The sequence below is a fragment of the Mercenaria mercenaria genome, chromosome 7 (genome assembly GCF_021730395.1).
Source record: "Mercenaria mercenaria strain notata chromosome 7, MADL_Memer_1, whole genome shotgun sequence".
Taxonomy (NCBI): Eukaryota; Metazoa; Mollusca; class Bivalvia; order Venerida; family Veneridae; genus Mercenaria; species Mercenaria mercenaria.
In genome coordinates this window covers 62,387,784-62,415,534 of record NC_069367.1, presented here as the reverse complement: position 1 = coordinate 62,415,534, position 27,751 = coordinate 62,387,784, and the positions used below count along the sequence as shown (strand labels likewise).

The 27,751-nt window shown below is 36.6% G+C and overlaps 2 protein-coding genes across 2 annotated transcripts; both read right to left on the bottom strand.

The window, feature by feature from the left end:
- Positions 1 to 16,896: 16,896 nt before the first annotated feature.
- On the bottom strand, positions 16,897 to 21,210 carry LOC128558314 (uncharacterized). The gene is made up of 3 exons (XM_053547240.1): positions 19,608 to 21,210; positions 17,952 to 19,243; positions 16,897 to 17,865 (listed from the first exon to the last, which is right to left on the bottom strand). Exons 1-3 carry the CDS (start codon positions 21,208 to 21,210, stop codon positions 16,897 to 16,899), a joined length of 3,864 nt encoding a protein of 1,287 aa, XP_053403215.1.
- Positions 21,211 to 21,218: 8 nt separating this feature from the next.
- LOC128558313 (uncharacterized) lies at positions 21,219 to 22,736 on the bottom strand. The gene has a single exon (XM_053547239.1). It carries the CDS (start codon positions 22,734 to 22,736, stop codon positions 21,219 to 21,221), a length of 1,518 nt encoding a protein of 505 aa, XP_053403214.1.
- Between the last annotated feature and the right edge of the window lie 5,015 nt (positions 22,737 to 27,751).

The window sequence follows — 27,751 nt, the reverse complement described above, 5'->3', positions numbered from 1 at the left end:
TTCACTTGCAGCAAATGGTTTAATAGTGGTACAGAATCCAGGAAAACAGAGTAAGTTAACAACTCATCATTACATAACAGAAAAAAAACTGTTGGAAAATGATGTTAGACATATCTTGCCATTTCAAATGTGCTCTTAATTTCCAATATTAAATGATTGAATTATCTTCTTACAGAAAATGATCTCTTTGTTGCAAGAAGAGAAAAATCAGATGCAGAAACAGATTGACAGTCTTACAGGTAAAGTTAGAAATTATTGCTTTTTTTCCAATGTTTAGCAACATATTAATATACATTTTGTAGTACATAAACATTTTTCAAATTCTTGCCTCATCTACTTTTATATATTTAGGTAAAGCAATGAACTTCAGAGAACAAAATTTGATTTTGGAGATTATGACTTACAAAATAGTTTCCCCCTTTGCACTTCAGAAATAATATTAAAAGTTAAAATTTTAGGGTAGAAGTTCTAGTAACTTCTACAAACCGACAAATTCTTTCATCTATGAAGAAACATACAAAATTACTGACAAGATTAATAAATATGGCTTTAATTGAAGCAAAAGTATAGGTACTATTCAACTGTTTATGTGAGTTATTTATGCTCAAAAGTTTTGACATCTATAGTATAGAAATTATGTCTCCCATAACAAAGTGGTGTAGGAGACATATTGATTTACTCCAGTCTGTGTGTGGGGTCTTTCTGCGTCACAAATTTTTCCACACTCTCAGATCAATCTTTTTTATTGATCTTCAAATTTAAACAAAAAGTATTTGACCAAAAGACCCTGGCCAAGTCAATTACAGCCAAAGCGGCCCAGGCCCTTCGGAATTATGACCCTTTTTTTTCCCCAAAAAAAGGGTTTTTTTTCGTCCCCCCTATAAATTTACATTCTGATGGGTTTTACCAAACTTAACAAACGTGTTTAAAAATTTCAGGCAAGTTTTAAACTAGCAATTTTGCCTAGGCACTTTAAAACTATTGCCCTTGAATTATGGAAAAGCCTATTTATCTTTTTTGCACTCAAGTTGAACAGTTTTCATTTCCCCTTTACCGGGGTTGAACCCCAAAGTTTGACCGGAAAAATCCTTGGGCCCAAATTATTAACTAGCCCCCCAAACACTGGGCACTTCCAATTTTGCCCTTTTTATTAACAAAAACAGCCTTTTTGCTATAGAAAGTGTATTTGTATGATAAAAAAGTACATTAGGATGATTCCTGGTAGGTGATTAAGCATTGTCTTGTGGGGGACATGGCTTTTTTCAAAAACAGCTCTATTAGTAGATGATATTGGGAAAAAGTTTACATTTTTTCTTAACATAAGATGTTATATACTTCTAGGTATATTATAGTTATATATATATGTAATAATGATATTAGCGTTAAAGGGATTTTTTAATTATTTCAGAAAAAAAAACGAAGAGAGAAACAGACTCCCAAAAATCCCAGGGGAAAATTGTGTAAAAATTATTTTTTCCCACCCCGGCATTTGCCAGGAAAAGTAGAAATCTCTACCCTTTGTTTCACTTTTTAGGGCATGGTTTGACATTTTGAGATTCTTGTTTAGGGCATTTAGGGGAAAAATGATTGAAACTTTTGGGGCATTTATTTAAATTTTATGTAAAAATCTTTTTTCAGTTAATTTTTTATCCTTTTCAAAAAACCAGAAATTTTATATGATTTGAACATTTCAAATTTTTTAAATTCAAGAATAGAATAATGTTTTTTATGGTTTAAAATGGCCCTTTTTAAAGGGGAAGGATGTGGTGTTGGGCTCTCAGCCAGGAATGGCTTTTAGTATTTGCCAAGTTGGCTGAACTAATCAATTGTTCTGTTGCTTTTTACCTAAAATATAAGGTAATCAAATCAAATGAGTCAGATATTAATTTTTTTTCAGTGGAATGTTGGTGAACGTCGGGGAAAAAAAGGTGCGACAATGAATTTTAACTGCCCAAAATAAGAAAGTGGAAACAAGTAGTTTAAACTTTTTTAATAAACATGGAATTACAAACCCACACAACTGAATAATTTGGGGCTACACTAAGGACATCAAATCACCTTAATTTGTAAAATTAATTTAGGAAGATTTTTGTTTTGAAATAATGCAATGTAAAAATGTACTAAAAAAGAAAGTACGTATACGGTTATTTGGTAAAATTTAGAAATATCAGTTTTTAAAAAGGCTTAAATATTTAAAAATTTTTGTCCAAAATTTTAGTTTATTTATTTCATTTTCTTTTTTTATAAAATTTCATAAGTATAACACTCGATAAAAGAAAAATGGTACGGGGTTTAACAAATTGTGGAAATTGTCTCCATTTTTATCAAAACACCATTTGTACACACGAATTTTTTACTGAAAACCGGGTTTTTTGACTTAAGCAGAAATTAAAATAAAGGGCCAATATTTACAAAACTTGTTGGTTGTAGAAATAGTAAAAATTTACAGCAGGGAAAAAAACCTGTTAAACCCTTTTTCGGTGGTATTCTTATGTGTGATTTTTTTGCCCCCCCAAGGAGGCATATAGTTTTGAACTGTCGCGGCTGTGTCTGTCCCAATTTTTGTTTCCGGGCCATATCTTGTCATCATGGATGGATTTTTAAATAATTGGGAGAATTTACCACTTAAGACGACGTGTCGCGCGCAAGACCCAGGCGTAGCTCAAAGGTCAAGGTCCCCTTTTACGTTAAAGGGCATTTTTCATGATAGTGATTCATGTCCCGGTCCATACTTTGTCATCCATGAATGGGTTTTCAAAAACTTTGGGATGAATGTTACCACAGTAAAAACGACGTGTTTATGGAAGACCCCGGTCCGAGCTCAAAAATCAAGGTACACTTTGCTTAAAAGGGCATTTTAATGTGCATTTACGGGCGTGTCCGGGCCATATCTTTTTCATTCAGCAGGATTTTAAAAATTTTTGGGGATGAATTTGGGACCCAGTAAGATGAGTGTCGCGCGCAAGACACAGGGCGTAGGTCAAAAGGGCCTAAACTCTAACACGGCCATAATATTCATTTAAAGTGCCCTCGGGGGCATGTGCTTATGGAGACAGCTTTGTTTGTGTTCAAAAAGTTTTTTTTGAAATACAGTCATTATCCCTTTGAGATTGGTTTTAAAAAAAATAAAATCCCGATGGTGAGGGTGTTGGCTGCAAACCCCGGGTTGTGGGTTTTTAGCTGATAAATTACCCCACCTCAAGGACATGCCTTGTTTACAAAAAAATTGGGCTCGAGAAAGATTCAAATAAGTTTAAAGCTTTCATCTCAATTAAGCAAAAATAAAAATAAAAAATTTTAAATCCCAACTTGAAATGCACAGGTTACATGCCCTTATGTTCACCATTCAATGTCACAAAAAAAAGTAACTTCCATCTCACATTTGATAATTTTCAGTTGGGGATACTAAAATGAAAATACCATAAAGCCTTGGGGTAGAAAGGGCTGAGTGGGGAAACTTTAATGTAAGTTAGGATTGGGGAGATGTAGATGTTCAAAAAATTCTTTTAAGAAATTGATATTACTATCTGTTGCTTACTACTCTCTTTTAATTTTTCAGTGTACCATGTTGTGCCCCTGATGACAACAAGAAAAGGAAAGTTTCAGAAACCCCGGACTTAAAAGAATGCAGAAAAAAAAACAAAATCATCCATACAATATATATCTATACTAAACAACGAAAAGAAATAATATGTTTAATTTCTGACATATTGATTCTCAATTCTTGTTAATGCATTTGAAAATACTTCAGCAAGCTATAAACAATCTATGTCTAAATGATGTCTGCCTATATTAAGATTTTTCAGTCAAAGCAACCAATTTTTTAAAATTTTATTTCCTTAGTCAGTTAATTTTAGTTTTTCCTAAAAGTTTAGAATTTAATAGAAACACTTTTGGATTTGGGGTTTTAAAAAGGGTTTTTAAAAAGCTTTTTCAGCAAGTCAGTCGATGAGATTATGCCATTTTTAAAAAGCCTTTTTTTTGATGTATTACATGTTTTTAGCATTTTCTACGTCAACATTGTTTATGTAAAAAGGTTTTTCTGCCCGTCTGCAAAACTTTATGATTAATTAATGTTTATCAGTTTTCGGGGACTTTTGCTAGTTGACCAAGCAATGTTAATTTGAAACAAATTGAACACACTTAGTTTTAAGCTTAAACTGTCTTTCATGAATTAAATTAAGGCCAAGAACAATCTGAAAGTAATAGAAACTTGTGAAAGAGATGTGTACTGTGACAAGACCCAAACCCCCAGCCAAAGGGCAAAAATTTTTTAGGAAAAACATTTTCAGATTTGGTATTTTTTTCTCTGGTTGAAATTTTTTAGCATTGTGTTATTTTAAAAAATTTTGAAAAAAATATGTTTAAAATTTTAAAGGCACCAAATTAATTTTTATTTTTTCGTTTTTTTTCATGAAAAAACCTCCTTTTTTTTTGTTTAAATACAATACATGTGAACCTGCTCGCTTAGCTTTAAAAGGGGTGCGCCAGTTACGTTATGGTTGTGTTGGGGGGACGGGTGGGGTGATGTTCTCTGTGATATTCATCTTAACCTCACACTCTGTGGGGAAAATGGGAAAAAGGTTGTATGTACAGAATCCAGGAACACTGGTTGGTTAATGCCCACAATTACTAACGAAAATTTTAAAAAGGTTTTTTTAAAACCAAACACAAACTGTATTTTTAAATCAGTTTTCCCCCAAATTTTTTAAATGAAAATATGTGATATATTTATGGGTAACACCCATGAATTGTTTTCATTTAGTTTCAAAATTTAGTATTTTAAGTTTTTGCTTTTTTTTCCTTGGCTTTTCTTTGGCTTCACACCCTACCCAATCCCTAATGTTCAATTACTTTTTAAAGTTCTGGGATCTTAGGGGTTGGGGTTTTAAAGGACTGCATTTTATTTGTTTTGTTTTTTACTTCTAAGAAAAAGAATTTGATTTTTATCCCAAAGAGAAATTGATATTTGAAATAGACACCCATTTAAAATACACTATTATCCTCAACATTAATTCCCAACTTTTGATTTAACCCCACAGAATGGTGTATAATATAGTTTAAAACTATGTTAAGCCATTCGATGATTTTTGGGGGTTGTGGGGAATTAATTACACTGTCGGTTTCGTAAAACATACAATGCTTTAAATTTTTTTTTTTGAATAATTTTTAATTTGGTTTTGTCACCTGGCCAAAAGGGTAGGGTGAGTTTTGGACCCTCAATGTCTGTTGTGTGTCACTCCGTAACTTTTCTAAAAAAATCTTCTTCGGGAAAACCCCTGGGGGAATTACACCAAACTTCACAGGAAGATCCTTTGGGGGGCCACCTTTCAAAATTTTTAAGAATTGAACTTATGCACCCCGGGGTCACATGGTTTTTAGACTTCATAGGAAAAAACTTTAAAAAAACCTCAGTCCAAAAACCCCGGGGCCTAGGGGTTTGATATTTTGTATATGACATCATTAGGGGTCCCCTACTAAGATTGTTCAAATTATTCCCCAAGGGTCAAATATGGCTTTTGCCCCGGTGGTCAATGGTTTTCAAGACTTTTATAGGGAAAAAACTTTTAAAATCTCTTGTCCAAACCACAAAAAGATATGGCTTTGTATTTTTTTAATTGTTTATTAGTGGGTTTTCTACCAATATGTTAAAATTATACCCCCTAGGTCAAAAAAAGACCCCGCCCCAGGGGTCACATATCATATAGACTTACAAGGGGGAAAAAATTAGAATCTTATGTCCGTAACTTACATCATTTTAAAATTGGCCACATGTTTGTTTTGAGTGGGAAGATGAACCTTGAAACCCATCTTGACTATGACCACTTTCACTTTTTTGTACTCAGCCCCTTCAAATTTGCTAGGTTTGTGTACCCAAAAAAAAATTTGACCCTTTTTTTTTACCTAGGACCTAATTCACCTTTTTGAAGGGACGGCTTCAAATTTGGACCACATGCATAATTTTTGTTCAAAAATAAAACTTGACCTTGATTTTTTACCCAGTGACCTCTTTTACATTTCTCAAACTACGCCTTCAAATTTGAACCACAAGCAGTTTGTTTTTGAAGGAAAGGCTTCAAATTTGGGCCCTTCAAAGTTTTGTGTTGAAATAAAATTTTTACCTTTTATTTTTACCCAGGACCCACTTCAATTTCTATGCTCAGCCTTCAAATTTAAACCACATGCTTAGTTTTTGGTACGAAAGAAATTGATTTGAGATTTTATCTAGTGACCTATTCACATTTTCAACCACAGCTTTTAAATTTTTTTTTACCACATACCATTTTTTTTATGAATTGAAATTTGACCTGATTTTGACCCTTTGGTAGTTTGAAATTTGGAACATCAAAATTCTCATGGATGACGCCAAGCCTGAATCTCTTGTTAGGTAAAAGATTAAAAGGTCAAAAGGGAGATTAAAAAAAATGGGAAACTTTGTTTAAGTGAGATATAATTTCTGTCCTGGGCAATTACTGAATGATCAAAAGGGGGATTTCGTGTTCGCCAGCTCTTGTTTTAAAAAATTTCAAAAGTCCTTTTGGGCCGCCTAAATTAAAATTATGAGATAGGTTTTGAACACTCCTTTGTATTTTTTTTTTGGCTGGCCAAACAATATGATACATACTTTTCCCAAAACATTTTTAAAAAACTGTTTAGCTGGCCGAACGCAAAGTTGCAGGAGGCATTTTAGGGATAAACTTTTTGCATTTTTTTTAGGCTGGCCCAAAAGTGTAGAACCCGTTTTTTAAAACCCTTTTGAAGTTTGTTTTGCCCGATCTAAAAAAAAAGATTTATGGAGAAATTGATTCAAATAGTCTTTCTTTATTTTTGTTAGGCGGCCAAACATTTTACAATTTTTTAAATAATTTTAAAAACCTGTTCGGCCGACAACACAATGTTTTAGAATAGACTGAATTTAACGCTTTTTTGTATCTTTTTTAGGCGGCGAACAATTTTGGAAAATATTTTTCAAAACATTTAAAAGTTTGTTCGGCTGGCCCAACATAATATGTATGGATGAAAATGTGTATTGAATAATTCAAAAATCTTTTCGGCTGGCCTAACCATATGTAGGTATTAAAATGTGATATTAAAAAAATTTCCTTTGTATTTTTTTTGGCTGGTTTGAACAGTTTGAAAAATTCTTTTAAATCTTTTGGGGTATGGAGGTATTTGTGTGAACAGGGTGTTTGCAGTTTTGTTAGGTGGGAAAAATGTAGAAACTCAGGTTTCAAACCATTTAGAAGTTTGCTTGCTGGTCTAACGCAAAAATTATGGGTATGTAATCAAAAATACTAACTTTCTTTATTTTTGTTAGGCTGGCCCAACAATTTCAAAAAATTTTTCAAATAATTTCAAAAGCCTGTTCGGCGGCGTCAAAATGTTGTTTAGAGGTATGACTGTATTGAACAGCCTTTAGATACATTTTTGTTGGGGCCCCACCATTTTGGAAAAATTTTTTTTAATAAATTTCAAGTCTTTCGGCCGGGAACACGATATTGATTGGTATTTAAATCTCTCTGTTTTTGTTTGGGTGGTTGAACAATTTTGAAACTATTTTTTAAAAATAATTTCAAAAGTTGTTCGGCTGGTGTAGTGAAAAGTTTTATGTAGATTGTGATATAAAATTTTTTGTTTTTTTTTTAGGCTGGTTAAACAATTTTTGAAAAATTTTTTTTAAATGATTTAAAAAAACCGTTCAGCCGGCCTTTACACAAAATTTTTTAGAGAGACTGGTTTTGAACAGTCTTTCTTGTATTTTTTTTAGGGTGGCCAAAGTTAATTCCCTTTTTTTAAAACATTTTTTAATTTGTAAGGCCCGGGCCAAATGGTCAAATTATTTCAAAAGTGTTCGGCTGGCCTAACACAAAGTTTTTGGAGATTGTGAATTGAAAGTCTTTTTGTATTTTTTTTAGGCTGGTCAAAAATTTCAAATTTTTTTTTTTTTAAAATTTTTTCAAAGCCCGTTCGGTGGCCCATTTTATTTTTGAAAGGTGGGCCCAACAATGTAGAAATCAGTTTTTAAACCATTTTTGAAAAGGGGTTTTGGCTGGGGTAGGAAAAGTTGATTGAAAGGGTATCAAATACTTTCTTTTATTTTTTAGGGGGGCCTAAAAGTTTTTAAAAATTTTGAATAATCTCAAAAAATCGTTCGGCCGGCCCAACACAATCTTATTGGTATTGAACAGTCTCTCTTGTATTTTGTTACGCTGGCCAAACAATTTTAAACCTATTTTTTTCCAAAAAATTTCAAAATCGTTCGGCCAACCCAACACAAATTGTATAGAAGATGAGGGAATTTAAATCTTTCATGATTTTTGTTGGGGGGGCCGCAGTTTTGAAATCATTTTTCAAATCATTTTGAAATTTTGTAAGGCCGGCCTAAAAGGGCTGTATATGAATTTTTAGGTGACCCCCAACGGTTTTAAATTTTTTTTTAGACTGTTTAAAATTTTTTTGGTCAGCCTAACACAGTGTTCTCTGTGAAGATCATTTTTTTTTATGTTTTCAATATTCAGCTTTATTTTTAGTTTTATTTTTTAGGGGTGGCCTAAAAGGGCTGTATATGAATGTTGGGTGACCCAAAGTTTTTAAATTTTTTTCAGACTGTTAAATTTTGTTCGGTACCTAAACCCGGGTTTCTTCTGGAAGACATATATTATGTTTTTTTCAAATATTTAGCTTTTATATTTTTTGTTTTTTGTTAGGCTGGCCGAACAGTTAACCTTTTTTCAAATTATTTGAATTTTTTAAGGCGGCCTAATTGGCTGTATAGAATTTTTGGCTGACCGAAAGGTTTTAATTGTTTTTCAGATGTTCAAAATTTTTTCGGTCAGCCTAAACGGTTTTTTTTTTATGTTTTATCAAATATCCAGCTTTCATATTTATGTATTTATTTGTTAGGCTGGCCTAACAGGCATATATTTGATGCATTTTATGTTCATTTAAAATAATAACCATGAAACACATCTTGTTTTTGTGAAGTTTTGTTCAACATGTATGAAAATATGGGTACATATTTACATGGTCATTTTTAGGAAAATGGTCATTTATTTGGGAATTTGTGTACTTTCCCTTTTGATAATGTACTCTGTTAGTAGATCTATATAAACGGCAGCAACTTGAATTCCTGATATACGAACGTATATGTTTATTGTTGAATTCTAGATCGCGGTCCATATAAAAACTACTTAGTGAAGTATAACCTATATTTAGAATGCATGTCTATAACATGGCTACTAAACCCTAGCGCCACCACCACAAAGTGGTGAAAAGTAAAAGAGCTATGATAATCGACATTTCCGTGGAGCAGCTATCACCAGTTTCAAAATGTAAGTGTTTATATTCTGTCGTATATTTTAATTATTCAAATTTATCTTAAAAATCGGAGAATGTAGTTCCGTGTAAGAACACTTTTATCAAGGCAATTATTCTGACCAAATATTATGAAGATCAATTGAAAATAGAGCTTCTATCGCATACACAATGGTTTTCTTTGATTTGACTTAGTGACATAGTTTTTGATCCCAGATGATCAATATTCAAACTCGACCCAGATTTCATCAAGGTTATCATTCTGACCAAAATTCATGAAGGTCAATTGAAAAATACAGCCTCTATCGCATACACAAGGATGACCTACTTTTTGATCCCAGATGACCAATATTCATACTCACTCTAGATCTTATCAAGGCAATCATTTTGACCAAATTTTATAAAGATCAATTGTAAAATACAGCTTCTATCGCATACACAAGGTTTTTCTTTGATTTGACCTGGTGACCTAGTTTTTGACCCAAGGTGACCCATATTCAAACTCGACCTAGATTTTATCAAGGCAATCATTCTGACCAAAACTTCATGAAGATCAATTGAAAAATACAGCCTCCATTGCATACACAATGTTTTTCTTTGACTTGACCTAGTGCCCTACTTTTTGACCCCCAGATTACCCATATTCAAAAGCGACACAATTTTATGTAGATCAACTGAAAAATACAGCCTCTATCGCATACAAAAGGCTTTCCTTTGATTTGACCTAGTTTTTAACCCCAGATGACACATTTTCAAATTTTTCCTAGATTTTATCAAGGTATTTATTCTGACAAAATTTCATGAATATCAGTTGTAAAATACAGCCTCTATCGCAAACACAAGGTTTTTCTCTGACTTGACGTAGAGACCTTTCTGACGAAATTTCATGAAGATCAATTGAAAAATACAGCCTCTATCGCATACACAAGGTTTTTCTTTGATTTGACCTAGTGACCTAATTTTTGACCTCAGATGATTCATTTTCAAACATTTCCTTGACTTCATCAAGGCAATCATTCTGACCAAAACTCATGAAGATCAATTAAAAAATACAGCCTCTATCGCATACATAATGTTTTTGTTTTTTTATTTGACCAAGTGACCTAGTTTTTAAGCCCAGATGACCCATTTACGAACCCGGCCTAGAATTAATCAAGGTTTTTATTCTGACAAAATTACATGAAGATCAGTAGAAAAATACAGCCTCTATCGCATACACAAGGTTTTTCTTTTATTTGACCTAGTGACCAAATTTTTGACTCTAGATGATCCATTTTCAAACGTGGTACAGAATTTATCAAGGCAATCATTCTGACCAAAACTCATGACGATGAATTAAAAAATACAGCCTCTATCGCATACATAATGTTTTTGTTTTTTTATTTGACCAAGTGACCTAGTTTTTAAGCCCAGATGACCCATTTTCGAACCCGGCCTAGAATTAATCAAGGTTTTTATTCTGACAAAATTACATGAAGATCAGTAGAAAAATACAGCCTCTGTCGCATACACAAGGTTTTTCTTTGATTTGACCTAGTGACCTAATGTTTGACCCCAGATGACCCATTTTCAAACCTGGCCTAGATTTGATCAAGGTAATCATTCTGACAAAATTTCATGAAGATCAGTTAAAAAATACTATCTCTATCGCATACACAAGCTAAATGTTGACAGGCGACAGACAGATGCCGGACATCGAGCGATCACAAAAACTCACCTGAGCCTCTCAGGTGAGCTAAAAAATCGTGTTACATGTATTTTCTTTTTAAATTAAAAACATTTAGAACTCTGTCATCAGTGTTCGTGCGGATTATGAAATTAGGATTATATAATTGCTATAAATTATGAAAATGCAGTTACGGCAAAAACAAAAGTACAAACACCAACAACGAGAATACACGCACACGCTGATCATTACAAGTTCGCCAATGTTACTGAAACTGCTGCGAGCAAATTCTTTTATAAAAGATAAAGAATAATATTTTATTAGACTCTAAACTTTACACAACAATGCATCAGTTTACTCAGAGCATTTTTTACCTGGATATTTCGATTATCTCACATATCCTTCATCCAATGACTCCACTGAGTTTTGGTCAGTCACGTGACACCACGTGACACCAGGGTTGTACAACACTGAAAGCTCCTATCCCTCGTTTACAATTTCTGGCCTATAACAATATTCAATCACATATACAAATATACACAAAGGTCAGCTATAATTAATTATATATATACATTTATATATACATGTATTCGCACAGTGTGGTTTTAACAAAGGCTACGTCGGACAAATAGGAGTAAAATGGCTTATCACTACCATAATACTCTAGTACTGTTGTAACAGATGCCCCTCTTTGAAATATATGTTGATACTGTGTTTTATCAGGCCAACCTACATTTCAGAATGCACCACTGCTTCTACAGACAGTTTGGTAATGTGATAGTTAGCCGCGGAATGAATAGCTTGTCAGATAATTACCGTTTTCATGAAATACAATCAAACAGATGACGGTTGGGTGTGGGGGTGGGGGAGGAGCAACACTGTCATATGAGAAAAACACAAACAAGAGGGCCATGATGAGCCTATATCGCTAACCAAAGTTGATCTGGCCTAACACAACTGTGTTTGTTGAGTTTTAAAATTCAATAGTAATTTAAAGACACTTCTGCGAGAAGGTATTTCTAAACCCGTTTTTTATGGGGATGTGGTTTACAAACTTCGTAAGATCTTGGGTCACGGTAATTTTCCAAATGTATTTGGAAAGATTATCAAACGTTTTATTAAAAGAGGTTACGACCCAACTGTTTTGAGACATACCGCATGTTTAGTGTTCAACCCGTTTACAGTTGGACACTACGCTTCCCTCTGATTGCGTCTGACGGAAGAGGGGGAGGACTCTATGATAAGCAGTTTTTAAATCCTACCAGGACTGAACTGTTTTGATATTTGTCTTCTGGCCTGTTTCGTCGGGCCCTTTAGGGTGTTTCTCTTGTTGCTCTGTCTTCTGAAAAGGCATTGAGTACATACGTTTTTGGTTCTTAAGGTTTGTTTTTTATATATATATACACGAGCATTTTTGTGTTTTACATGCCATGCCTTTTTGTTTCCATTACGTGTGTAAGAGATTCACCTGGAGGGTATTACTTTTATTTACACTGTCCCATGTCTTTGGAACATGGTGGGGGTGAGAGTGAGGTTAGGTGCACCATAAACCGGTTTAAGCTCCCCAGTGGTGTTTTTGCCACTGACCGTTCCAAGGCGGTGCCCCACTGTGTTCCTTTGTTTGTTCGTTTCGTCTTATGTGTTGGCTTTGTGTGCGTGTGTGTTGTTCGTTTTGTCCTGATGTGTTGGCTTTGTGTGTGTGGTGCGCGCGTCTGCGTGCTGGGGGTTTCGTTTTGAGGAGGCTGCGTTTTTGGTGCGTGGCATTCCCTGTTTGATATTTTTCTTTGTTTTTTTCACAAGCTTTTCCTTTGCTTTGAACTGGTACCTAGTTTTTGACCCCACATGACCCAGATTCGAACATGACCTATAGATTATCAAACATTCTGACTAACTCTCAGGAGTTTCAAACCTAAATTGTGGTCTCGAGTGTTGACAAGATTTTCTTTGATCTGGCCTACTGACCTAGTGTTTGACCCCACATAATCCAGTTTCAAACTTGACCTAGAAATCATCAAGACAAACATTCTGACCAAGTTTCGTAACGATTGAGTCACAATTGTGGCCTCTACAGTATTCGCAAGCTTTTTCTTTATTTGATTTGACCGTGTGACCTAGTTTATGATCCCATATGACCCAAAATCGAACTCGACCTAGAAATCGTCAAAAGAAACATTCTGACTAAGTTTTATAAGGTATTTCTAAACCCGTTTTTTATGGGGATGTGGTTTACAAACTTCGTAAGATCTTGGGTCACGGTAATTTTCCAAATGTATTTGGAAAGATTATCAAACGTTTTATTAAAAGAGGTTACGACCCAACTGTTTTGAGACATACCGCATGTTTAGTGTTCAACCCGTTTACAGTTGGACACTACGCTTCCCTCTTTGATTGCGTCTGACGGAAGAGGGGGAGGACTCTATGATAAGCAGTTTTTAAATCCTACCAGGACTGAACTGTTTTGATATTTGTCTTCTGGCCTGTTTCGTCGGGCCCTTAAGGGTGTTTCTCTTGTTGCTCTGTCTTCTGAAAAGGCATTGAGTACATACGTTTTTGGTTCTTAAGGTTTGTTTTTTATATATATATACACGAGCATTTTTGTGTTTTACATGCCATGCATTTTTGTTTCCATTACGTGTGTAAGAGATTCACCTGGAGGGTATTACTTTTATTTACACTGTCCCATGTCTTTGGGACATGGTGGGGGTAAGAGTGAGGTTAGGTGCGCCATAAACCGGTTTAAGCTCCCCAGTGGTGTTTTTGCCACTGACCGTTCCAAGGCGGTGCCCCACTGTGTTCCTTTGTTTGTTCGTTTCGTCTTATGTGTTGGCTTTGTGTGCGTGTGTGTTGTTCGTTTTGTCCTGATGTGTTGGCTTTGTGTGTGTGTGTGTGTGTATGTGTGTGTGTGTGTGGTGCACGCGTCTGCGTGCTAGGGGTTTCGTTTTGAGGAGGCTACGTTTTTGGTGCGTGGCATTCCCTGTTTGATATTTTTCTTTGTTTTTTATAAATGTTAGGTCACAACTGCGGCCCCTAGAGTTTTCACAGGCTTTTCCTTTGATTTAGCCTACTGACCTAGTTTTTGACCCCACATGACCCATTTTCAAACTTGACCTAGAAATAATCAAGACTAACATTCTGACCAAGTTTCATAAAGATTGGTTCACAAATGTGGCTTCTAGAGTGTTCACAAGGCAAAATTAATGTTGACGGACGACGGACAATGACCGGTCACATTAGCTCACCTTAAGCACTTTGTGCTCTGGTGAGCTAATGACAAACCGTGAAAGTGTCGTCCTTGTGGATGATATATGTTTTGAGGGGTGATCATTTTTCATATCACCCTCTAATGACCGTAATATTCAGTTTATTATACAAAAATGTTTCAAATAAATCATTAAAACATGAACAAATCAGAAACTGTGTTTTAAATCAACTTTATATCAATAATTTGCGGGAGTCACGAAGTCGTCGGATTGATATTATTTGTTGATGAATCGAACGTGCACAGTTGACGCACATGTGACATGTTTTATATCACCCGCAGGCAACAATAACAAAAGCAAGTAATATGCTCTATGACCTTGTACCGTTGGGCAATGATAGGAGTTATAATGACATGATATATTTCAGGTTGCGGTCACGTCGTCGGGATTTGTTCCATGAAATGTCTGAACTTTTCAACAAGGATCAGAACTGATTGATTCCTAGCAGGTCATTGGTCGACATTGTTCATGTTTTCAGCAAACCTGAGCATTGCGTGTTTATTTATATTTCAGTAACTGGCACCTGAGCTTCAATAATAAAGTTCATTTATACGTTTATAAATTATTTGTAAAGTGAGATCATTTAAAATAAACATACACTTCCATCTTTTTACATTGTGTTCATCTCAGTGTTGTTATATTTTCTGGAACTTCGGGATCATTTAGATTTGAACCGCCTCGGTAGCCTAGTGGTAGAGTGCCCGCTTCGAGTGCGGGAGGTCGTGGGTTCGATCCCCGGCCGCGTCATACCAAAGACGAAAAAAAGGTACTAGCAGCTTCCTCCGTTTGGCGCTCAGTATTAAGGGGATTGTGCAAGGACTGGTCAGCCCTGTGTCAGTATAATGTGACTGGGTGGGGTATCATGCTGGAAAGTCGCAATATGACCTATCATGTGTCGGTGCGACGTTAAATCAAAAACAAAAACAAAAAAAAAGTGTCATGCCACGTGTCTAAGGCGTGATATTCCAGTGAGGCAGCACTATAAAGATGGGCACTGTGCTCACTTCTACAAGTACCGTCGTTTATATGACTGAAAAATTGTTGAAAAAGACGTTAAACCCGAACACACACCATTCAGATTTGAAGACTGAATACTGCCTAAGCCGGTGCTAGGGAGGGGTGGCGTGGGCAGTGTTGCATTTTCCATACTGCTCATGAACAGACTCGATCAAACCGAGTCTGCAATTTTCACTGTTTGCATTGTTCTCGGTGCTTCCGAGGGACCTACTTTCCAGATTATAATTATATCAAATATCAAAATTTATAAAGATAATTTCTATGCATGACAAAATAACCAGTTAGTTGTTACATTACATCCCTTGTTCACCGGAGATGCCTTCAAGTACATGCTTCTAGTTGTGGAGAAAATACTACCAAGGCAGAAGATTTAGAACCCAAAGTTATGTATGTAAAATTTGCGTGTAGAATTATTTCAATTTCAAAATTTGAGAAAGAAGTCAAACCATAGTTTTAGTAATCACATAGACATTTATCCCCTTTACTATGAGTGCGTGCTGTAGGTTTCGTTTTGGGGAGGTTGCGATTTTGGTACGTGGCATTCCCTGTTTGATATTTGTCTTTGTTTTTTTTTATTTTCGTGCCCCCCCCCCCCCCCCACCATTATTTTGGCTGCCTTGGTGTGCGTTTGTGTCTAAAGCGGTGCCCTGCAGTGTTCTTATAAAATCTGTAAAAAGATCCTACTTGTCTGTTTTTTCTATGTTAGTTATTTGGGTGTGGTTGTGTGTTTATCTTTGATACATGTGTGTCTGCGCTATTGTGGTTTACATTGTAGTGTAACTGTGAATAAGGAATGTGACATTCCCTTTGTTCGGGAACTTGGATACCACAGTAAAAAACGAGTATGCGCTGATTCACTTTACAATTTTATTCTCTAGCGTAGCGTAGCGTAGCGATTCTCTGAAATTACAAACAATTATACATGTAATAAAAAGTATATTTAAATCACAGGTAAAAACATATATTCAACAATATATTCAAAGCGACAGTTACATTTCTTACGCAAATATCTCTAATTAAATTTCTTAAATACGCTAAATAGTATTCAAGTGCAAATATTTAATAAGTAACCTTTTAAAACAAAACACTCAATTTCAATTCGATAAATCTTACCGATTTTTGATCTTTACCAAGTTTTACATCAAGTTCCTGAATTGAAATATATGTTTGCGCTAACGGAAGCGACGTTCAAAACAATAACAACAGAAAATGATGACGTCGACGTCAATGTTTGGACGTCGCGTAAAAGCACGTTAGAAAAGGCGGTAAAGACGTAAATTCAAATTAGAAATGTAATACGTTTCTAACAGTCCTCGCCATGAAATTTCCAGATTTCATAACAGAATTCAAATTTATCATAAACATGTATGTTACAAATTAATGTAGTATCATTAACAGTCTTGATAATTATGTTTTTCGAATAAATACCCTAGTACAGTCCTTTGACTTGAAAGCGCACTACTTTCATTTAAAGGCTGTAATTTATCCTCATTGGAATATTTACAAGTATATTTCTTTCATGATTAAGCGTCACTTCTGAGAAAGTGTCTATGTAACTTCATGTAAAAACGGCAGCTGATAAATTCGAGTTACAAATTGCCCGCATTGTTCGTACACAGATCATTCGTACTCTTAAGCTTAAGCTGAACTTTCAAGTAGGCACAACTTCGTAATTGGTTTCACTGTTTGTGTATTTTTATACTTTACAATACAGCTTCGTACATGTCCATCACGGCTTTTGTTTGTTTTTACAATTCTTCCCAATGGCCATTTTCCTCTTGGGGTACTTTCGTCAAACACTAGCACAATATCACCTACACGTAAATCAGTGGTCTTTCTTTGCCATTTTTGTCTCTGTTGTATAGCTGGTAAGTATTCCCGTATCCATCTTCTCCAGAAAACGTTTGAGAGATATTGCACCTGTTTCCACCATCGTTTTACATATGTGTCATTCTTATTATATATTCCCCTTGGAATACTACTATTAGACTTCATTAGTAGTAGCATATTTGGTGTGAGGGCAGACATGTCTTCAGGATCATCGCTAACCTTGGTTATTGGTCTATCGTTCAGGATTCTTTCAGTTTCTGTCATCAGCGTAACTAATTGTTCATCTGTGAGCAATTGTTGCCTGACCAACGCTTTTAAAATTGTTCGTGTGGAACGAATCATCCTTTCCCAGGCTCCTCCTCTATGACTCGCCTGAGGCGGGTTAAAGTGCCATTCTATTTCCTTTTCTGTCATATATTTCCCTATTGCTGAAGAATTCCATTCTTGTATCGACTGTCGCAGCTGACGATCGCCACCTACAAGATTCGTGCCATTGTCACTATACACCTTCTTTGGATATCCTCTGCGACAGGTAAAGCGTTGAAATGCTGCGACGAAGGAGTTAGTTGTCAAACTATGACAGACCTCCAGGTGTACCGCTCTAGTTGAAAGACAGGTAAAAAGACAACCATATCTTTTCACATGTGTGCGACCTTCTTTTACAATCAGTGGACCAAAGTAATCTATTCCAACGTAAGTGAAAGGGGGTTCATCTCGTGTCGTCTGCTCTTCAAGAAGAGGCGCCATCTGTTGTTGTAGCAGGGGGAGTGTTGTCGTCTGCACACCATGCAACTTCTCACTACACCTTTTATAGCACTCAGTCCTTGAACTATCCAGTACTTCTCACGCGAGATTGCAAGTACCTGTTGTTTTCCGGCATGACCGTTATTCTCATGAATATGTCGAATTATTAATTTTGTTATAGTGTGCTTGCTTGGTAGTATAATGGGACATTTACTCAGGTTTCTAGATTGTATACGTCCTCGTACTCGGATTAGTTTGTCACACATTTTGGGGTTTAGAGATGCAATGCTGCTATCAGTTCTGACTGGCTTGAATTGTTTCAAGTTGTTCATCTCATTTGCGAATGTGTCCTGTTGTACATGTATCAATAATTCATGTTCTGCTTTCTGGATTTCCGCTAATGTTAAGTTTCCTTTTTCCATGTCAAGTTCGTGATTTAAGTATTTCTGTCTGCAAAATACCTTGTATCTAAGTAACCACGCGACTGCTCTTCTTAGTTTAGTCCAACTTGAGTAGCGATCAATGATATCATCTAGACTTCTATTAGTCATTGTGATGTTTATCTTGACTTCTCTCTTCACTTCTGTATCATCGTCGGTTACTTCCGGTGCAACCTGATTCTGTGGCCACTGAGTATGATCTTTTCTTAGGAAATCTGGTCCATTTAGCCAAATATGTAGATTCTTAGCGTCATTCGCATGTATGCCTCTTGAAGCTATATCTGCGGGATTCGACTTTGTGTCAATATGGCGCCACAGGTCTGGTGAGGTAGTATTATGTATAATGCTGAGTCTATTGCCAACGAATGTCTTGAACCGTTTTGATACGTTCTTTATGTCTCCTAACACAATCATGGAATCAGTCCAGAAGGTAACTTGATCAATCTTTATATCTAGTTCATCGGACAACATTGCATAAATACGGCAAGCGACAACAGCTCCGGATAACTCAAGACGTGGTATAGACATCTGTTTGATCGGGGCTAAACGAGATTTTCCTATGACTAGAGAACATGTTACATTGTCATAGGTATCAACAAATCGAAGGTAAGCACAGGCTCCATAGGCGGTTTCGGATCCATCACTAAATATATGCAGTTCCGTAGATTTAACACAGTCACTTGGTCGGAAACAGCGGTTTACAGACACATTCTCCAGACAAGGTAAGGTTGATAACCAGGTATGCCATTCATTGTTGATGCTCTGTGGTATCTGGTCATCCCAGCCGATCTTCAGTCTGCACAGGCTCTGTATTATAGCTTTAGCTTGAAGTGTTACGGGCGAGACGAGTCCCAGTGGGTCGTATATTGAACTTACAACTGACAGAATGCCGCGTCTCGTGAGTGGCTTATCAGACAGCTTGACTTTAATCTGGATTCTGTCGTCGTTAACATTCCATTGCACACCAAGTGCTCGATTACATGGTAAAAACAAAGAAAAATATCAAACAGGGAGCGCCACGCACCAAAAGCGCAGCCTCCTCAAAACGAACCCCCCAGCACGCAAACGCGTGCACCACACACACACTCAAAGCTTACACATCAGGACAAAACGAACAACACACACACACACACACACACACACACACACACACCCAAAGCCAACATATAAGGACAAGACGAACAATAAGCATACACACACGCGCGCACACAAAGTCAACACACAAGGACAAAACGAACAAACAAAGGAACACAGTGGGGCACCGCCTTGGAACGGTCAGTGGCAAAAACACCACTGGGGAGCTTAAACCGGTTTATGGTGCGCACCCAACCTCACAAGTTTCGTCTAGACTCAGATTGACGACAGATGGTGCGAGTTCAGATTCTGGGATAGCGTTCAGTACAGCCCTACTGTTACTTAACCACTTCGTAAGTCGGAATCCGCCTAACTTCATTAGTGTTGGCAGATCTGTAGCCAGCTTGATAGCTTTATCATCCGTTTCTACAGACTTCAGACAATCATCGACATAAAAATCTCGTTCTACTGTAGAAACCACTTCCTTTCCAAATAAACGGGCATTGTCGGTTGCAGTACGCTTTAAGGCATATGCTGCACAACTGGGTGATGATGTAGCTCCAAACAAATGTACCTTCATACGATAGCAATTTGGCTGCTGTGTGATGTCACCCCCAGGCCACCATAGAAATCTTAAAGCATCACAGTCTTCTTCCATAACACGCACCTGGTGAAACATTGCTTCAATATCTGCGGCTAGAGCTACCTTCTCTTTCCTAAATCGTATGAGAACTCCTACTAGACTGTTCATTAAGTCCGGTCCTTGCAGTAATTGGCTGTTCAGTGAAATGCCGTGGTACTTAGCAGCACAATCGAAAACTACACGTACTTTGCCTGGCTTGTTCACATTTGTTACTGGGTGGTGTGGTAAGTACCATGTACGTCTAGAATTATTTTCAAGGCCATCTTTCACCTCTTCTGCGTATCCTTTCTCAATATAATCATTCAGGGATGTTGTATACATTTTATGTAATTCCGGGTCACGTGACAGTTTACGTTTCAGTTGTTGTAGGCGTACTTGGGCAAGAGCTATGTTGTTCGGCAAGGATGCATTCTCCTTCCTCCATGGTAATCCAATTTTGTAGTGACCATCTTCATGGGTAAGAGATGATTCCATAATCTGCAGAGCATGTTTGTCTTCAACAGACATAGAGTCCTTTTCATTCAATGATCTATCATTAAATTCTGTATTCCACATTCTTTCCAGTTGCTGTTGCAGTAACACGTCTCTGGATTGTTCAAAGTGGACATTTACGGTATTAGGCTCACAAGTGTCTTGAACTGGACCACGTACTGCCCATCCTAACCGTGATCGCACGGCGTACGGTTGATCAATGTTTCCTGAACGCACTTCGAGTGGAATATGTGCAGCTGGAGAATCTGTACCGATCAGTAGCATAACATTGTTTGTGTCAATTTGGGGTATATCTATATCTGATAAGTAGGGTAATTTCTTTAAGTCAACATTTACTGCTGCGGATCTTGTTGAGATTGGAAGCTCCTTCACTGACCACACCTTGGAAAGTGGCACTTCTTCATTTCTGTTTTCGTCCACCGCCATTACAGTAAGATCTATTTCCTGTCCGTGAATGGTACTACTTGTTGAGTTTACCGTTGAAATATTGAATGTAACAGGTTTACTTGTGACGTTCAAAGACTGTAACAACCTCTCATCACATAAGGTTTTATCTGCACCGTCATCTAACAGAGCGTATGTTTGACAGGAATTTCCATTTTTGGCATTCACAGTAACTGGTATAATTCCTAAACAGTTCTTCACATTTGAGTTCTTCACAGATGCACAAGTCACAGCTTGTGACGCCGAAGATTCATGATTGGGTCTGCTCCAACTATGTAACAACATATTATGTTTCAGTTCGCAACCGGTACCGTACATGACTTTGGTTTTCTGCAGTTGCTAGATGAATGGTTGCCTTTCAAACAGTTGTAACACAACTTGAATTTTCGCACCAGTTCTTTTCTCTCATTTAGACTCATCGATTTAAATTTGCTACATACAGATACATCCAGGCAGTTACCATGGCAACAACGGCACTTTCTTTCATTTCTTCTTTGATCAGTATTACTGTGTGTGGTCAATGTAGTTACATCTTTTACAGGCTTTGTACCGTGCGGTTTACCGGAAGTTGACTTCGCTGTTCGATTTTCTTTAATGAGATCGATTCCATACATTGAACTGGCAACACGTGATTTCTCATCAACGAATTTCACTAAGTCGGTAAAATGTACTTCTCTTCCAGATTCGTTAATTACGTGTGCTGTATCAACCCATTTCACTCTCAGATGCATAGGCAACCGTTTCACAATTCGCCTCAAGTTTTCAGAATTATCTACATCCGAATTATATCCTAGTTGCGATAAAGTTATTTCACACCTTTGCATTTCTAATGCTAATTTTGATAGTCCGTCTGTATCAGATGCTGCTATCTGTGGACCGTATACCAACTTTTCAATATATGTTCTAGCGATCACGTGCGGCCTTCCATAACGTGAGAACAAGATGTCACGTGCGCGCCTGTATCCTTCACTGGGTTCCAACAAAACACAATCTTCAATACAACACTTTGCTTCACCGTAACAGTACTGTATTAAATAGCTCAACCTAAGTCTATCATCGGTAATTTTACTTTCGATATTAGTTTCGAAGTTTTTGACGAACTTACAATATTCAGTTGGCTTGCCGCTAAATGTCAGTAATTCCGGTTTCGGAAGATTGAACCCTTCCTGAAGTGTAGATGCAAGTTTCTGGAACGCTATGTCTATTGTAGAAACACTAACCTCGGAGTTCATATTGTTTATAGAATGCGCACTCTTAGCCTCATCTTGATTATGCCCGTGATCACGTGCACTGCTACACATATCATTATAATTTATATTCCTTCCGGTAGAAGACGTACTTGCTGTCGTATGGGTTTTAGGCGGAAGAATATAATCACTGTCTGTACCTGTCACATTTCCAGTAACGGAAGTTGTTTCACCGGAAGTAGAATGTTGTACTGTTGTCTGAGACTGGACTTCTAAGTTCACTCCATTCTCTTCCTGTACAGCTTGTTGCCATACTGATTCTTCTAATTGCGCTTCTTCAAGTTCAGACTGTTGATCTAGTAATTGTTGTTTCATTTGTAGTTCTACGCGTGCGCGCTCTAATTCTTGCTTTTTATTTAACATTTTAATTTTATGTTCCGCAATTAAACGTTTAGCTTTCGCGCTTCTTAACCTGGAGCGCGAGGACACTGTTGAAGATGAACTAACATGGCTGACTGAAGAACAGGCGTCATTATTATCATCAGGCGTTTTCTCAGAAGAAATCCACTGTGAAAATCTTTCCCGGAATTCAACAAAGTTCTTATAACAGCTTTCATAGTTCATTTCTAATTTAGATACAACTTCAGAGTCTGAGCACACATCCAAACACCGTAAATGAGCAGCTTTAAATTGTTCAAATCGCTCACATATTTTACAGTTTCTTCATTGTCGTGCGAGATCATGTGTCGTTCTATTTCATTGTATAATTTCGTCATCTGTGACAAATGGGCTGTGCGCGCACGTTTTGCGCTGTCAACTCCCTCGTGCGTCGGCATGGATTCATTTCCGGTAGCCATCTTCTTCGTTTACACAACATACACCGTAAATCGAGAATTGTTCGGGAACTTGGATACCACAGTAAAAAAACGAGTATGCGCTGATTCACTTTACAATTTTATTCTCTAGCGTAGCGTAGCGTAGCGATTCTCTGAAATTACAAACAATTATACATGTAATAAAAAGTATATTTAAATCACAGGTAAAAACATATATTCAACAATATATTCAAAGCGACAGTTACATTTCTTACGCAAATATCTCTAATTAAATTTCTTAAATACGCTAAATAGTATTCAAGTGCAAATATTTAATAAGTAACCTTTTAAAACAAAACACTCAATTTCAATTCGATAAATCTTACCGATTTTTGATCTTTACCAAGTTTTACATCAAGTTCCTGAATTGAAATATATGTTTGCGCTAACGGAAGCGACGTTCAAAACAGTAACAACAGAAAATGATGACGTCGACGTCAATGTTTGGACGTCGCGTAAAAGCACGTTAGAAAAGGCGGTAAAGACGTAAATTCAAATTAGAAATGTAATACGTTTCTAACACCCTTTGTATATTCATCCTTGTTCTACTTTTCCCTTCAACCTACTCCCCCAACCCCCTTTCTACCCCTTACCACTCCCCCTCTATATTTGGCATAAATTTTTTTGCATTTGTTAGATTTCTGAAGCAACCAGTCTGTAATATTTTTCCTTTACAGCTTTATGTTGTTGTGTGCCTACTTTGCAAATGCGTTGCTCTGAGGCTGTGTTTTTAGTGCTACGTGCTTCCGAGAAATCTACCCTTACCTATTATATTTTGATTTTACATGAGATCCATGCAGTAATCTTGTGACTGTCCACACTTGATATCTCAAATCCAAAGGGATTTAGAAAAATAATTTTAGATATCCAAACAAACCCTTGTATTCTATGAAATATAGAGTACTTTTACAATACAATACAATACAATACAAAGATTTTATAATAATGATGCTATGTTCCCTGCTAGTTGAATGTGTAAGTAACATTATAATTTGAAAGCCATTAGAGAATATTAATATTGATTATTTATAAAGACTCACGTGTATATATTATTTTTCTAGCTCACCACAAATTATGACTGACCTATTATCAATGAACCTTACGATATTATATTTATTATACTTGTTACATAGCTCTAGATGATGAATTGCATGCATTGGCAACAAAAACAGCAGGTGATGAAGGTTGCTAGATGTTAAATGTTGTTCGCCATGAATTCTCCCAGCATTGGAGGAATGTGTTGATGCCTTGGAAACAGAATGGAACAAACCTGTAACAATAAACTTTGTAGAAGAGGAGGGGTTAGACGCTGGGGTTTTAGTCAAGAATTTTATAGTCTTTTGTTTAAAAACAATGTGTTTCAAAATAGTTCATTGACAGTAGATTATATTCTGCTTGAAAGGACTGTTTATGAATAATTGGGAAAGTTACTGCCAGAGCAATCATCTCTGGTCGCCAAGGACAAAGATGTTTTAACAAAATACGGGCAAATTATATTTGCTCAGGTACAGAGCCAGATCTGACAGATATTTAACAGATAATTTTTTTCGAAGGTCAGATGTGTTGACAGCATTAAAACCGATAAGTCAGGTTTGATATGCTCACTTGTGGGTGCACGTGCAAATGGTAAGCATTCTGAACTGTTGCTATTACTTTTCAAATGCTCCTCGTAAAGCTAAACACGTTCAGGAAAATGAAAAGTCCCCTCTCTCCCTTTACTTTTAGTAAGTTCTCGTGGCTCCCCTTTATTTTGGCTGCCGGAATCCATTTGTGTGCCCGAGTCTAAAGCGGCGCCCTACTGTGTTCTTGTATCTTACTTGTCTGTTTTTCTATGTTAGTTAGGTGGGGGTGGTTGTGTTTATCTTTGGTACATGAAAAGAATGTGCTATGGTGGTTTACGTTGTAGTGTAACTGTTATTAAGGAACGTAGCATTCCCTTTGTATATTCATCCTTGTTCTACTTTCCCCTTCAATTTCTCCCCCAACCCCCCCCCCCTATTTACCCCTTAGCACTCCCCCCCCCCCCCCCCCACCCCTCTATATTTAGCATAATTTTATATGTATTTGTTAGATTTTTGAAGCAACCCGTCTGTAATATTTTTTCCATTATGACTTCTTTTTGTTGTGGTCCTACTTTCAGTATGCCCAATCACGTGATCTCGCTACTTCATTTCGAGCTCGAAAGTGAAAGCAGAAAGGTAAACAAAAATTATAAATCAGGGCCTTAGTTTTTTATTCAATATATTAATATCATGCACAGGATTCGAAACCTATTTGAAAATGCTACCCCCGGTACTACGATTTCCCAACCAAAACCTCGTTTTAACGCTATTCCTGTTCAACCACTTTCGACATTGTGCACTCTGAGGTGTTCAGTTCTCACCGTTTGCATTGTTCTCGGTGATTCCGAGGTATCTACTTTCCAGATTATATTTACTTCACAACAGCGGGTGTAAAATGCTGTGTGGCGGCCGTAAACAGTCGCCCCGACTTCATCTCAGTGTTGTTATATTTTCAGGACCGCCCCATGTGGTTCTGGGGCGATCTATGTAAGAAAAGAACTGGAACCACTGCCTTACCCTTGCATGATCGTAAGAGACGACTAATAGGGTCTTATATAACACTTGGTTTAGCTGTAACTCGGTGATTCCAGCAGATATGCAAATTTTGATTCCATACCTCATGTTTTTATTTCGATGTAAATGAGATGTGGAACCAAAATTTGTAGTTCTGTTTGGCGCCATATAACCTATACTGTGTTGGTGCGCCGTAAAACCAAAATAAATAAATAAATTCAGGACCGTCGTTTATATGACTGAAAAAATGGTCAGGATCCATGCTATTCGCTTATGGTTTCTCTAATTGCAATAGGCTTTGGAAGCGAACAGCAAGGATCCTGACCAGACTGTGCGGATATGCAAGCTGGTCTGGAACCATGCTGAAAGCCAATATGTTGGTTTTCTCATAGCGTGGCTCATTTTTACTTTCTGGAATCACTTACAACAGGAAATATGTCTTTCTTTCTTCTTAGATACTTTAAAAGAAAAATCGACAATTTCTTCCACGGTTATTTTGGAACCAAGTGTTTTTCATTCAGGAAATGAACAAGAAATTATGATTATTAGTTTGATCAGATAAGTAGGGGAGAACGCTGTTGAATGTGTCACTGGTTGGTTGTGCCACACGTGACTTATAATATTTATTGAAGAGCTAAGACGTCATTTGCAAATATTTTAAAAACGCCATTTTTTTTAAATACTCTTCTTGGAAAGCACAAGCATTGTAAACAAAAGGACAACGAAACTGTGTTTGAAATACCGATTTTGGCCGCTATAAGTAATTTTTGACGTATTACACATTTGTGTTCTGACTGTTCGTTATCATGTATATATATAGACATAAGATATATTATGAAATTCAGCATTTCCCTAAGGTTAAATGCCATATACTTTCATACTGCTATACCATACTGAAAGGTAAGGGTGTATCCCGCACAGCGTACCCCACATATTGTCACAGCCTACCCCAGACGCGGGGCAGGTTGTGAAGTTACAGGCCATGTTCACATTGGCAGTATTCGTTTTGTCCACACTCTACCTGAAAATACGACATTATGTTACTTGTGAAATGCATTTTCAGTTTTTAATTCGTTTTAGGTTCCGACACCGAAGATTACTATACGTAAATATATGGCCTGAATGTTCATGATTCCCAAGTAAAAACTTTAACGGGCAATTCTATACCGGACTGTTTATACAAAACAAGCATGTTTATTTTATCTTTCGAATAATTAGTATTACTGTTATTACATTATGTAATTCCAAAACCGTTTATAATTGTTAAAAAGTGTAAATAAAATGAAAGAATAGATGCGAGTGAAGACATACGTAATCAGTTGCTATAAATATAACGGCCTTTTTATGTGGCGTACTTCGGTAGACCCGCCGTTTTATGGGGCGTACATCGCTAATTTTGGCATAAATCTCCCCTAAAACATGAATTTACGCCATGATATATATTTTATTTGTAACTTGTTATACTATTCTCGCGTTAAACAGATGAAAAATCAACAAAATGAGTTTAAGAGATAGAAAATGAACCTGAAAGTGAACGTCCGAGTTCGAAACCGACTTCACACGTGAGTTTACTCGAATGTTTGAAGAAACTAGAGAATTACTGACCAAAATCACATTACCATGGGGAGCTTGAAGATCTGCAGCTCGTACTGAATATATCGCTTCTTTGAACACGTTGAACTTTTTCTTACCACACCACATAGGATGTTGACAAAACCAACAGGAAATGCCGGTAATGGAACGTACAATATACCACGTATGCAGCGTACTCGCCGTAAATGCAACGTATGCGTTGGACACGGTGAATATGCTTTAAGAGTGGCTGCCAACAAATCCAATCCTGCTCATGAAATTATTTTTAAACCAAAGTACACCGATTCATATGAGGAAAAACCAAAACAAATCAAACCGTTTGGATTTCGCATAAAATCTTCTATGAATGAAATGACTTTGAATTCGATGGTATTAAAGAAAATTCAATTCCAGATACACCACCATGGACCCTTCATACTCCTACAGTTCTTTTCGATTTGAAAACTGCCTTTAGAAAGTCTGAAATAAACCCTGAAATATTCAAGTCCAAATATCATGAAATCAAATCAACTTAAAAGGACTATTTTGCAATTATTGTTTTCTCGTTTGGAGCAAACCCATTATTTTATCTGGGGACCAAACGCCGCTCTTCATG